Genomic DNA, 13,670 nt, shown 5'->3' on the forward strand with positions numbered 1-13,670 from the left:
AAATGTTAAAGAAGTGTGTTTCTTGGGAATATGTTATGTCTAAGAGTGGATAAATTTGACATTTGAGAGAAAACTGTTGGTTTTTCTTTTAAAATATGAATTTTAGCATATTTATTTATAAAACTTACATGGTTATGGTATTGTAAATGTACATACCATGAATGCCTTATGAGGTCATGTATATCAAATTGCTTTTTCTGAAAGACTGTAGTGTAGTTTCAAATCAATTTGAAAGTCATAAAATAGACTGATATTGAAAGGCACTATAAGGCCAATCCTTGCCTTGAGACAAGATTTTCCCTGTCTCAAGGCAAGTCTACCATAGCTTCTTTCTGAAATAGCCCAATGAAGGTTCTGCAACTTGTTCCATGGGCAAAATAACATCTCATTTAGAAAGTTTTTCCTAATAGTTAATCTGCTTTCCTGTAATTCAGATTTTTTGAAATGTACGTGTGAGGAGATGATTATTGCAGTTGTTTTAACCATTCAATGATAACATAAGGTATCTACTTACATTTTATAGATTGTTATGTTTTTCTGCTGTTTTTATAAAGAATCACAACAACTTTTCGAAATGAAATTACATGGGATTTTAAGAAGCCCATCTTGGAAACTGGGGTGTGGAGGTGAAAAGTGAGGTTTTAAAAACAGTGAGGTTCTGAACTGGATCCATGTTCCAAAATAACACACCACTGTGCCTGGGGTTGGGATGGAAAACTTTCATTGTTTTCACAATCTGATATTAAAAAGGGCTGTTTAATTGAGAGGTTTCCAATCCAGGTAAGTCTACTCTTCTTTCTTATGCAGTGCTTGCTGTCTAGAAAATACTAATCTAGGCTTTACATACTGTTCTGTGCATGTCAGCTAATGAATGTTGGATGAAGTTCACCTTTTAGCAGTGGTATATATTTCATAGTATATCCATTCCTGAAATCTGATTCTGTGGTCTGAAATTATACTGTGATGAGGAGCAATCATTTAACTGTCAGTGCATAAAGCAAATGTCAGAAGTGTGTGTTTGTGTGCTCACGTTGGGAAGGTATAAAGAAAAACAATTGATGCAGACATGTTTTGAAACCTAAGACACTGAGTATATTTAAAGTTCTGTATTAGTATACTCACATCTCTCCAGCTCATTTGTGTCTTGTCTGTTTCTAAGTCCAGAAAGATAAGAGAGAGAAAACTGAGAGATGCTAATCATAATGTTTATTACTTAAATTGAATATGCTCAAATGCCACAATATGATTTCAAAACTAGAAAGGGGCTATCTTCACATGAAGCCTGGTATCAGCACTTGGCATCCTAGGGAAGTTTCTGTAGCCCCAGTGCCCTAGCAGAGCCCGCTAGCACTTACACCCGCCACACTGGGCAGCCCAGTCTGCAAGCTTCTGTTTTAATTTCCCACAGTGCCTGGAGTGACACTATGTCAGGTGCCCTATGGCATTGTGGGAAATTATCGTGGTACCTCCTGGCTGTCCTTGTAGTGGTGACGGGGCCTACCAAAGGGCAGTTTGCTGAAGGCCCTTTGAAACCTGGAACCAGACCTTATTTACATGTTTAACAGTCTAAGGCAGCCTTCCCCAAGTCGGTGCCCTCCAGATGTGTTGGACTACAACTCCCATCATCTCCAGCTAGCAGTTGGGAGTTGTAGTCCAACACATCTGGAGGACACCATCTTGGGGAAGGCTGAGGTATTATGCCCTCTCAATTCTATCCCTATATGAGACTCATTTGTCTATGCATTTCTGTACTTCCGTGTTATTGCCATGTTGGTTCCATAGGATTAAGCATAAAATAGGCAGTAGGGTTCAGAATCCTGTGATTTCCCCTCCCCTCTCACTTCAAACTGTGGACACAAACTTAATAACAGTCATACGCACATGCACTTAATCACATGTTATATCTCTTCCCCAGTGATGGAATATTTTTATTTATCAAATTCATAGACTGCAATTTTCTAAAAATTCAAAAAGTAACCATTTTATTGGATTGCACGCATTTCTCAAATATTGGAGTTTAAAATTAATAGACAAAGCCTATTGAAAGTGGCACTTTTAACACATAAGTGTTTTGACAATCGATATCACTATTCCTTTAGCGAATTAACATTTAACACTGCATGCAGTCCTATATAATCCACTTCCTTCTAGTGACACTTGGCAGATCTCCTTTGGACATTGTTAGAAGTTAGGAAAGCTGCAGATTAGAATTATGCTTTGTGTTCTACATGCATGTGGCTACTTCCTATGTTCTTGTTCATTCCATTATTGCTGTTTTCTGGGGAAACTTGTTATATTTTTAAAAATTTCCTCAGTTCCCAAACTAGATATTATAGATATACCCCAAGTGCTTTCACACAGCTAATGGCTTGCATGCAGCTTAATGGGACTTTGGATTTTTTTGGTGCTTTGAATCAGCATTTTGTACTGTATTGCAAGGTGTTTTTTTTTTTTTAAGTACACCCACCTTTAAAAGCAGGCTTGCTAAGCAGCATGGGATGATACATTTTTGAGGATGTTCAAATGCCCTGCTGGGTATGCAAATTTACTGTGTGACTCTCTGGATTGTGGCCTCCATCTAAAACCATAGTGCTGCAATTTTGAGAGAACTTCTTTGGGCTTCCAACGAAGTTGTTATTAAGGTGGTGATTGGGGGTTTACACTTGATAAGTTACTAACCTGGTGGGAGGAAGCAAGACTTTCAAATTGTTTTGTTATATAGTATTTATTTTTTGTTAGTTTTCAGAGTACCCAGATCCCATTTTATGTTCAGATTACGTGCAGTTGTCAAATTCTCCGACTTCTTCAGATCAAAAATGCAGTACTGTGTCATGGGAAGAGCTGAAATCTATGGATTTACCATCTTTTGAGCCTGCATTTCTAGTTCTTTGCCGGGTCCTTCTCAATGTTATCCATGAGTGTCTCAAATTAAGGTTGGAACAGCGGCCTGCTGGGGAGCCATCTCTCTTGAGTATTAAGCAGGTTTGCCTGATGTCTTTTATTTTTCCCCTGTCCTTTGTAGTAGAGTTAATCCCACAGAAGAATGTACAGTCTGTGTTTTGATTGTTGGTAATATTCTCCAGTAGCATGAAAAGACACTTAGAGTGCAATCCTATGCATGTTTAGTCAGAAAAAAGTCCTATAACTCCCAGCAGACCCCAGCCAGCAATGCTGGGGAACGTTGGGGGTTGTAGGACTTTTTTTTTTGGTCTAAACATGCATAGGATTGCACCCTTAAATGATCATAAATGAAGGGATTATCTGTTGGATAATTACAGCTCTTCAAAAATAATTCCTTGCTCTTCCCAAAAGTTACCATGATGCTGTTTTTATTTCTCGTAAGAACGGGTACTGTTACTGAGGATTCTGCGGAGCATCTCTTGATCATTTGCCAACTAAATGAAAGTGGCTTATTAGTTAATGAAATTTAAGGATCAATCCTATTTATTTAATGAGATTAACATCCCACGTTATTTCAGGGGATTGAGTTACTGTATAATACCCTGTCCAGAAGTTTTACAATCTTAATTACCCATAAACTCTAACTCATTCTTTGACTGGGTTCACATGACACAACAACCCACCTGGGTTGTCATGTGAAACAAGCCATGGTGGGTCGTCATGTCATTCAAACCCAGACTGCTTCCCTCAAGGTGGCTTGGGGTTTTTTTGCCAACAAGCCATCCTGACAACCCATGGCTTATTCTAGGGGTAGTTTTACCCACAATGGGTGGTCGTGTCATCCAAACCCAACAGAGCCAATCCATTGTGAGTTGTGGCAGTTGGGCACAGAGCCACTTGGCAAGAGCGGCACCCCCCCCCCCCGCTGTTCTTCTGGATTGTGCCCACTTGAACTGCCTCAAGCCTCCCTTGCCAGTGACAGCCCCTCCAACAGTGCCGAAACGGCACTTTGGAGGGCCTGTCACTCATTCGCCAACCCCTTTTTAAAAATTATTTTTTCAGAGGCCTATATATATATTCCGGACCCAGGAATTTGCACAAATATGCTAATAATTTCTTTATTTTTTTGTTGGTGTTTCGCTGTTGCAGAAGTTCACACTTGTGGCTGTCAAATATATATAGCCTTGCCTTGTAAATGCCCTTGTATGTTTCAGTTGTTAAAGGGAATGAAGCGTGTATGAAACAAACAAGAAAATTAACAAGATGAGACTGCATATAGGCTAATTCCACAGCCGTTGACAGTGACAGGTCAGGAAAAGGGGACAAGATTGCCCATTTAGCAAGGTGATCCTCGGGGTTTTAAGTGCTGATCTGACACGTGTGGGTGCTCTGCCTCAATTCCACACTTCCCTGAGTCTCCAGCAAGTCCTTTTAAGAATCTTTAAAAATCTAGGGTCCACCCCTTTTCACGGCTCCGATTCGGAGCAGTTACTGCCAGAGCAGTTTGACAGCTGTATGTGCTCACTTGGATAATTATGGAAAACTGACAAAACATTTTTATGAACATATTTGCACAAATTCCTGGGGCTGAATCTCTTTCTGTCTCTCTCAGCCTCATTTGTACAAATTTGGGGGGGCAAAGTTTTTTTTTTTTTTTTTTAAAGCCACGGAATGAAAAGGGGTCATGATCAGAGGGGGGAGGGGGAAGAGGCGGGCAGACAAGATGGGTTCTGCCAGGCAGGACCCTGTGATTCCGGGTGGAGGACTGAGGGGGAAGGAGGGGGAGAACAACCCATGATGAGCCCAGTTGTCTGTCGGGCGCACTGTGGGTTGTTCTGAAAATAACCCACACCATGTAGCCAGGGTGGGTTGTTGTGTCACTCAGCCTTTAACTCTGAAGCTGTGGTGCTCCGCATCTGGTCCTTAAGACATTTATAGCTTCTGAGAATGTGCAAAGCCAGCTGGTTATAGTTAAGTTCATTTATTTATTTGATTTATATCCCATCTTTCTGCCAAAAAATTGGTGCTCATGGTGGCTAACAAAATCCAAATTCTCTAAAGTGGCTTTCATTTAAATACACAGCCATTGTATTAAATACACATTTACATACACAAGCCCCACTTTCCCCACAGTTCAAGCAGACAAGCTTGACAATACAAAGGCAAGTTTGGGAGATTTTAAAAAAAATCTTACTACATTACAAACTTTCAACAATGATTAGGGTGTGAGATTTGTGCAAAGAACTGGCTTCAGATATTAGCACTGGTATTCGCTGTTTGTGGCATTTATTAGAATAAGAGTAGATCTTTGTCAGAGGATCAATGGGAGGATGAGAAAAAGGTTGTAATGAAGCAGAGTTAATGGTAGAGTTAATGATCTGTAGAAATCAACTATGATCAACCAGCTAATCTACCATTGTAGATTTTGTGTTGCTTGATCCTTTTATCTCATGAACCAGCAGGTTTTAAGATTATAGAGGGCCACAGAATCTATTAAAATGTCTAGAGAACTTTTGCATTTCTAAATTTGAAAACACCAGATTGATCGCTGTTTATGGACTGTTTCCTTGCAGCTAGTGCGAGAGTGTAAAGAGGTCCTGAAGGGTGGTCTGCTAATGAAGCAATATTATCAGTTTATGTTACGTGAGGTTTTAGATGACTTACAGAAGAACAACTGCAACATTGATTCTTTTGAGGAAGACCTGCATAAGATGTTAATGGTAAGTAGCAATTAATCATAACTTAGTGGTTTAAGTCTATAAGCTTGTCCAGCTGACACTGAATAGTCTGTTTTCAGTGTATTTTCATTAGCCAAGAGCTTCTCTAGACTGCAGAAACTGTTTTTTAATCACATGCCATATAATGGGGAATCCTGTGTTGTGATTGCAAATGGAATATGCTCCATACTGTAGGATATGGAGAACCGTTACCACTACTGAACTTGGGTGACTCTGAACCTATTGCTTTGCAAGTAAAACAGGGCCACCCCAAAATAAGCTGGTGTTTTCTACATATTTGGGAGATTTCCTAGGTACACAGTAGTATATTAGTAAATTAACTCTGTTACCCTGGGACTGCAGAGCTAAAGGGAGACGTACTCTGGCCTCTTCCACTGCCAGGATACTAAGGGTCACCAGGGGCTGCACCCCCTACCTCCCAGGAAGGACATCATGGCCAGGGGGAAACCAACCTGGTTCCATCCATCGGCCAGAGAAGGAGCAGCTGCAGGGAGCTTGCTTCCCCACCCCCTGCCACCACCAGAAAGAATACTCTGCTCCAAATGCAAGTTATCCTGGAACTGCAGAGCTGAAAGGAGGTACGCTCTGGCCTCTGCCACTGGCCAGGAGACCAAGGACCACTGGGAGGCTGAACCCTTTGCCTCTCAGGAAGATCAAACTGGCAAGGGGGAGACCAGTGTGGCCCCATTCATCAGCCAGTGGAGATGCAGTGCCTGCTTTTCTGTTCCCTCCCTGTTCCTTTTTCCATTTGTTTCATACTGATTAGACTGTCAGGAGGGTCTGTATTTTTAATATCTGTACAGCACTTAGGAAATGTAGGTACTTTATTAAAAGCAAAGTTTATATTAAACTTCCAAAAAAGACCTTTGAGCTCCTAGGGCCTATGGAATGTTGAGGGCAGTTGAGCCACAGAAGTTTGAAGGTGTCAGTAAAAAAAGAAAAGAAAGGAAAATAAAGGTGAGAAGACACAGGGGGACTATGTACAAGGAAAGGTTCATGTTCTAGGCTCTGGGGCTAGTTTGTTGCAGGTTCCCACTTGTCTCATTTTAATGTCTATTTTTTTAAACTCTAACCTTTATAGGTGCATGTCCAGTTTCTGTTAATGTTCTTAGAAATGAAAGGGTTGTGTGTTAAAAAGGATGGATTACTTCAGTCAACAAAGTTCCTGAGACCTCCTTTTTTTTTACTCGTAGAATGTGTATGTTTTGGCTGCGTAGTCTTGGAAGTTCATTTCAGCTCTACTGCACATGGTGGGTTTTAGGCTCCCGCCTAAAAGTCACCCCTGCCGCACGCCCAGTTTGGACGACATGCCAACCTGCACTGCATCATGGGGGATTATGCAGATGGCAGGGGCTGGGGAGAGAAGCCACAATGGCTTTTTTCCCCATCGCGGTCATCTGAACCCAGTCACTATATGTACATTTGGGTTGGGGCACCTCTGTTTATAAAATCATATACAGTGAGGATAAAAAAGTAAATACTATTAATATTACAAGTTTGCCTTCTTCTAACTATTGCTTATGATTAACAGGTTTTGTCTCCCCTGGTCTTGTCATGAGTACAGGTCAGTTCTTCTTTGTGGTCCCTGTGCATCACACATATGGGCTCTGCGCCTGCATGAAACTTCCAAGCTGCAGAGTGTTTTGGCAGGAACCCCTCCCCCACCGCCTGTGGCATATATAGTGTGGGTTCCCGCCTTCCCCTCAGCTCCTTTTCGACCGCCTTAGCGTTACTTCGTGGGAAACATTTCGACATTCTGTCACGCTGCATTTCTATCTTATCTAAAACCGCTTTTCTTCCATTACCTTATTCTTCTTCCTTATCTTATAACGAGAGAGAGAGCGCAGAAATAGAGAGACAGAGAAAGCATCAATTGTCGACAGTGTTGGAGAGCGTCGTCTGCCTCAGCGGTGACATGTTTTTTCTCCTTCGGAGTATGGCCCCAAAGCCTCCGTTCAGAAGGTGCACGGCTTGTGGCAGTAAGGTACCATCTTCGGACGGCCACTCTTTGTGTCTTATTTGCTTGAGAGAAACCCACAAGCTTGAATCTTGCCACCACTGCCAATCGCTATCGAAGCAGGCTCGCAAGAATAGAGCTGATCGACTAACAGCGATCTTGTGGCAATGGGCCCTTCAGGCGGTTGACATGCCTAAGGCCCAAACTCCCAGGGACCAGCCTGTCGTGGCCCCCTCCAGAAGTGCAGAGGAGGCACCTGCGATTCAGTCTTCTCCCCCGCTAACTGCTGAGCTGGTTCGGGTAGATCCACCCACTCCAGGAAGGAGCCTGGCCATATCAGCTGCAAAAAACCTCTCAAAATGGGCAAAACACCCTAAACCGGTGGCGGACGCACCAGAAACGAAGAGGAAAAAGAAATCCTCCAAACAATAGGAAAAGGAGCGGGACCTACCACCTCCTCCTCTTCTTCTGATTTTCCTATTCATGTTGTGCCCCCCACGCACAACGTTACTCTGGACCCGACCTCCACGGTATCAGAGAGTGAGTTGAGGGACACGCTAACCCCACCACCTTGTCCAGCTGTAATAGCCCCGAAACAGAGATCCAGGTCTCCAGCACCGTGTTGCTCTGACATCCAGTCTCCCCGGTATCGACCTGTATTTTCACCTCGACAGCTTCCTTGATACCGATCTTCTGATCGATACCGTCAGCATCGTTGGCCAGCGCAATAAGACTGTGATCGCTCACGCTCACCATCCCGAGATTGGGACCGTTTCTCAGCCTCGTCATCTCCCCACTGACAGCACTCAGATACAGACAGGAGGCTCTGGAGGGACCGCGACCTCTTCCTTGATCAATCCTGTTACTTAGGAGCTACTTCTCCATTGCCTGCTCCCTTTCAGCCTGGACAACACTCTGGTATTCGACACTCAGGATATTTTCTGTCCTCCTCCTCCGGTACCGAGGCGCTCTACGTCCTTAGCATTATAACAACCCAGCCGGGACCATCAACCGCACCACCTCCAATTCCACCTCATGCACCTGATGTGGCACCACGCCCTGCCCATTCGCAGGAATCCAGGGAGGACTACCAATCAGACGACTCCTCCTATTCCTCCATTCCCCCATCAACCTCATCACCAGACAATGTCATTGGGACATGGGATAGAGCCTCGCCTTCTGAAGACATGGGTCATTTCTCTGAGCAGGTGCTTAGATTGGCTCAGTTGTTGGGCATCGAGGTACAACAATCTCCACAGCAACTCCATGATCAGGTATTCGATGCCGTCTCGATGGACCTGTCCACCCCAGTGGCCATCCCCTTTCTTCCAGCCCAGAAGAAAGTGCAGTCCAGCAGACGTGGAAAGCGCCTTCATCCTTGACCCTGACATCCAAGAGGCTGGAATCGATGTACAGGGTTCAAGAGACAGACGCGTTTTTCCTCTTCTCACATCCTAAACTGAACTCCATAATAGTGGAGTCTGCTGAAGGTCGCTCACAGGAAGCATATGTCTCACCTGTGGATAAGGAGGGCTGTAAACTTGATCTCGTCGGACATTGCCTTTACTCTTCAGTGGCATTGGGACTTAGAATCTCCAACCACCAGGCGATGATGGCCTGGTATCAACTCTTCCTCTGGGAGAAAATGGATTCCCTTATCGTGTACCTCCCTGAGGATCAACACGACTTAGCCAGGATGTTTCATGCGGAGGCATCCAAACTATCTCGTCAGCAGATCAGTACTGCCTATCATCAGGCAGACTGCAATGCCAAGGGCATGATGGGCTCTGTTGCCCTGAGGCAACATGCCTGGCTCCGCTGTGCGGGCCTAGCCCCTGAAGCTCGCTCGTGGATAGAAAATCTGCCCTTCGACAGGCAAGGGTTTATTCATTGCAAAAATGGATGAGCAGATGGACTCTGTACAGAAAGCCAGAATGACTGCTCGTAAGATGGGCATCGGCCAGTCCCAGCAACAACAACAGCAATACTCTCCGTACCGTCAATGCCGCTGGTACCGACACCTGACCTACCTACCTCGGCAGTCTGGGGACCGGACACCCAGATACCTTCAACACAGAAAAAACTACTCTCTCCCCAGGTTCCAACAAAAGGTGAAGGGCGAGGGATTCTCTAAATGTTGTCTTTGACTTCAACTCATCTCCCCTCCATACCAACCTGTGCAAACCTCCCTTTGGAGGCCTTCTGAACAAATTTTATTCGGCCTGGACAAGAGTGACATCCAACAACTGGGTGCTTGCTATTGTCCGTCGCGGATACAAAATAGAATTCAACACTCTACCGCCTCTGGGCCCAGTCCGGACCACTCCACCTTCGGAGGTCCTTCACAAGGAAACCCAATCTCTCCTACGAAAGGGCGCCATCCAGCGCGTTCTTCCAAACCCTGGTATGTTGGAGTTCTTCTCCAGGTACTTCACGGTACCAAAACAGGACAGAGGCCTCTGCCCATTCTAGACCTTCAAGACCTGAACAAGTTTATCACCCCCAAGAAGTTCAGGATGACAACCCTAGCCACAGTTCTCCCACTCCTTCGGAAGGGCTCTTGGTTTGACACGATTGACCTCGAGGATGCATACTTGCACGTAGCCATAGAACACTCACACAGAAAATTCCTCCGCTTTGCGATCGGAGAACTTTTCCAGTTCAACGTTCTGCTGTTTGGTCTTTCAACAGCCCTGCACGTGTTCACCAAGTGCATGGCTGTGGTCTGCGCTTACCTCCTCCTCAAGGGAGTGGAGATCTACCCGTATCTCGACAATTGGCTACTAGTGGACTCCTCTCCAGAAGCCTTATTGCACACTACCGTGGACGTCTTAAACTTTCTTTGGGCACTGGGACTATGGATCAACAAGGAAAAGTCTCATTTGACCTCCGCACGAACAGTTCAATTCATAGGGGCCGTCCTTGATTCCAGAATGGGCTGGGCGTACCTTCCGATGAACTATATCACAAATCTCATCGCACAAGCCAATTCGATATTTATCACTTGCTGGGTCATGGCACACGACATCCAATGCCGACTTGGCCACGTGGCAGCAACCATGTTGGTTGTGGAATGGGCCCAACTATGGATGAGGCCACTACAAAACTGGTTCATCCAACCTTCGATCTGACTCGCAACCCCCTTTTTGTCACACTCCTGGTACCGGAGGAGGTTGCTCTCAGCCTGAAGTAGTAGATGGACTCCAAGCACTTGACCCAGGGGATGCCTTTCCTTCCCGCTCCTCCATCCAGGGTTCTGACCACGGATGACTCCCTCCTAGGTTGGGGGGCATATTGTGGCCTCCTGCGAGCTCAGGGTCTCTGGTCCTCCAAAGAAAGACTGTACCACATACATTTCTTGGAGTTGATGGCAGTTCAGAAAGCTCTCCGAACCTTTGAACTGTACCTCCGATGTCGACACATCCAGATCCTCACAGACAACACCACAGTTCTCTGATCCCTAAACAAGCAGGGTGGAACGCACTCCTCCCGTCTTCTCTCTACACCTTTACAACTGGGTCATTGCCAAGGACATTTGCTTGACCACTCTCCATATTGCAGGACAAGACAACCTGTTGGCAGACTCTCTCAGCCGCCTCCTTCGGTGCTGTTACGAATGGCAGTTGGCCAAGATAGTTCTGCAACTAATTTTCAACCAGTGGGGCCAACCAGAGATCGATCCCTTTGCGACTCCAGTGAACACAGCCTGTGGACAGTTCTGCTCCAGAGCCAAAGTTGGCCATGGGTCAACTTTCGATTTGGAAAGGCGGCTCCACACTCTAGATGTGTCCAGAGAGCCCTGGCTTTTATAGGTCTCGGACAGAGCCTTTCCGCAACCCGCAATGGCTCTTCCTCTTCTACGGAGGACACAACAAAGGCAATCCAGTCTCCTCTCAGAGACTGGCCTCCTGGATAGTACAAGCCATCCGACTGGCATACGAAGTCTCTGGGAAGGACTTACCGACCCGAATTTGGGCTCATTCGATGAGGGGAGTGTCTACTCCACAGCTTTTACAAGCGGTGTCCCTCTTGTAGACTTATACAAGGCGGCTACCTTGTCTAAGCCTTCTGGTTTCATAAAGCACTACAGATTGGACGTTCGAGCTTGAGCGGACTGTGCCTTTGGCAGGGCTGTGCTTTCATCGGAACTACATTGAGACCACCTCCAGTAAGTTAGCTGATTGTGCCGTCCATCGATAGTGTAGTAGGGCACCGACCCAGCTCCGTTGTAAGTAAGCGTGTTACTCACCCATAGGTATGATGCACAGAGACCATGAAGCAGAAAGCCAGGATGCTTACCTGTAACTGTGGTTCTTCGAGTGCATTCACACAAGCCTCCCACCGTCCCCACTTCGGTGTCAACAGTGTCTTGGTACTGAGGTGTTCTTCTCCTCGGTCCAGGACTCTTGCAGTCTCAAGGAACTGAGGGGAAGGCGGGAATCCACGCTATATATGCCACAGGTGGTGGGGAGGGGTTCCCACCAAAAAACTCTGCAGCTTGGCAGTTTCCCGAATGAGTCTCTGCACAGAGCCCATATGTGTGAATGCACAGATGACCACTCGAAGAACCACAGTTACAGGTAAGCAACCTGACTATTTAGGATACAGCCCCTTACATGGATAGACCTTGTTTTTCTGAATCAAAAAATGAGGGCCTTTCTACAGTTACATTTTATTTGAGGTCTTACTCCTACTTTGCTTTTTTTGTGACTGCAATCATGTGTCTAGTTGTCTCCATCCAAAGCTGATAAAAGGTTTGGCAAGAAGAAATGGCAGAATGTAAACGATTTCCCATTTTATGAAGGGGTGGGTACTTTGCTGCAGCATTTTGTGAGTGTGCAAGCATGTTATAAAACATCTGTTTAAATTGCTTTTTCTCCTATTTCAAGGTTTATTTTGATTATATGCGAAGCTGGATCCAAATGCTACAGCAGTTACCTCAAGCATCTCATAGTTTAAAAAATCTCTTGGAAGAAGAATGGAATTTCACCAAAGAAATAACTCCTTATATACGGGGCGGTGAAGCTCAAGCTGGAAAATTGTTCTGGTAGAACTCCTTATTACTGTGATTCTCTTGTCCATTTTGCTCAGAATTAAATGTTATTGATTGGAAACGTAATGCCATTCGAAAATATTCTTGGTATGAAGTTCCAGTATTTGTTCAAAAAATAAAATTATGTTTTCCTAATATTACAGTTCCCTTAAACACTCCAGTAAATTCTTAACAAGTTACTTTTGTGTCTTCCAATTTTCTGTTTTGTCAAAACAAAAGTTGATCTTATTAAATAACTAGTAGAAGTTGAATATTAAGCAGGGCATGTGTGAACAATTTCAAAGGAACGTGGAGGTTTAGCTAAAATATACCTGACCAATGTCAGTCTTATCCTGTACTGTGCTGGTGTAGCCTCTTTATCCACCACTCCACATGTTGGATGGGGCAGGTCCTGGACTAGCATGGGCCGAGCATTCTGCCTGGCAGGGGTGATGCTTTCACCTGTCATGCCTTGTCATTTACAAAAAGCTTGCTTTTCCTGTGCTTTAGGCAAACGTTCCAAATAGAGAGCAGACTAGCCTGTCATGTCATTGTGGCCAAATATTTCCTTGCATGTACAGCAACCTGAAAGTATATCTGAAGACGTGGTTCTCACATCTGGCCTCCTTGTCTTGTTGTTGTTGTTGTTGTTGTTGTTGTTGTTGTTCAATAATAAAAGAAGAAAGTCTTGACGCAGTACACATCTGTGGAATATTTGACTCCTGTGTAAATGTGATATTTTGTGGTACATGGTTTTGTATTCTTACATATGTGCTGTGTTTGCCTGGTACATTTTATGTAGGTGCTGGTTATAGTTTTATACTGGTTTGTTTTAAACCATTATACAACAGATATTTGAAAATTGTTTTAGTGAATACAATAGCAATTTCTAAAGATATATGAAAAATCAAACACTGTTGAAGTCACTGCATCAGAAATGTTTGATCCTTGCTTATAGAGAAATGAGAAAAATGAATTTATTTCTTTTCCCACTGTGAAAAATGACAATAAGAATTCAGTATGCTGTGCTTTTGCCTGAATT

The 13,670-nt window shown here is 44.4% G+C and overlaps 1 protein-coding gene across 7 annotated transcripts in view; it reads left to right on the top strand.

Moving 5' to 3' along the window:
- The window catches only part of MAP3K4 (mitogen-activated protein kinase kinase kinase 4), a 93,829-nt gene that overhangs the window by 25,466 nt on the left and 54,693 nt on the right, over positions 1-13,670 (top strand). For all 7 annotated transcript variants that reach the window (XM_084827968.1, XM_084827970.1, XM_084827973.1 and 4 more), the window contains exons 4-6: positions 2,740-2,982; positions 5,475-5,621; positions 12,486-12,643. In XM_084827968.1, coding sequence (XP_084684094.1) covers positions 2,740-2,982; positions 5,475-5,621; positions 12,486-12,643 — 548 coding nt within the window. The remainder of the gene's footprint in view (positions 1-2,739; positions 2,983-5,474; positions 5,622-12,485; positions 12,644-13,670) is intronic.

This window comes from Heloderma suspectum, chromosome 1, assembly GCF_057233095.1.
Source record: "Heloderma suspectum isolate Gila_16-S chromosome 1, 16-S_ref, whole genome shotgun sequence".
In the NCBI taxonomy this organism is placed as follows: domain Eukaryota; kingdom Metazoa; phylum Chordata; class Lepidosauria; order Squamata; family Helodermatidae; genus Heloderma; species Heloderma suspectum.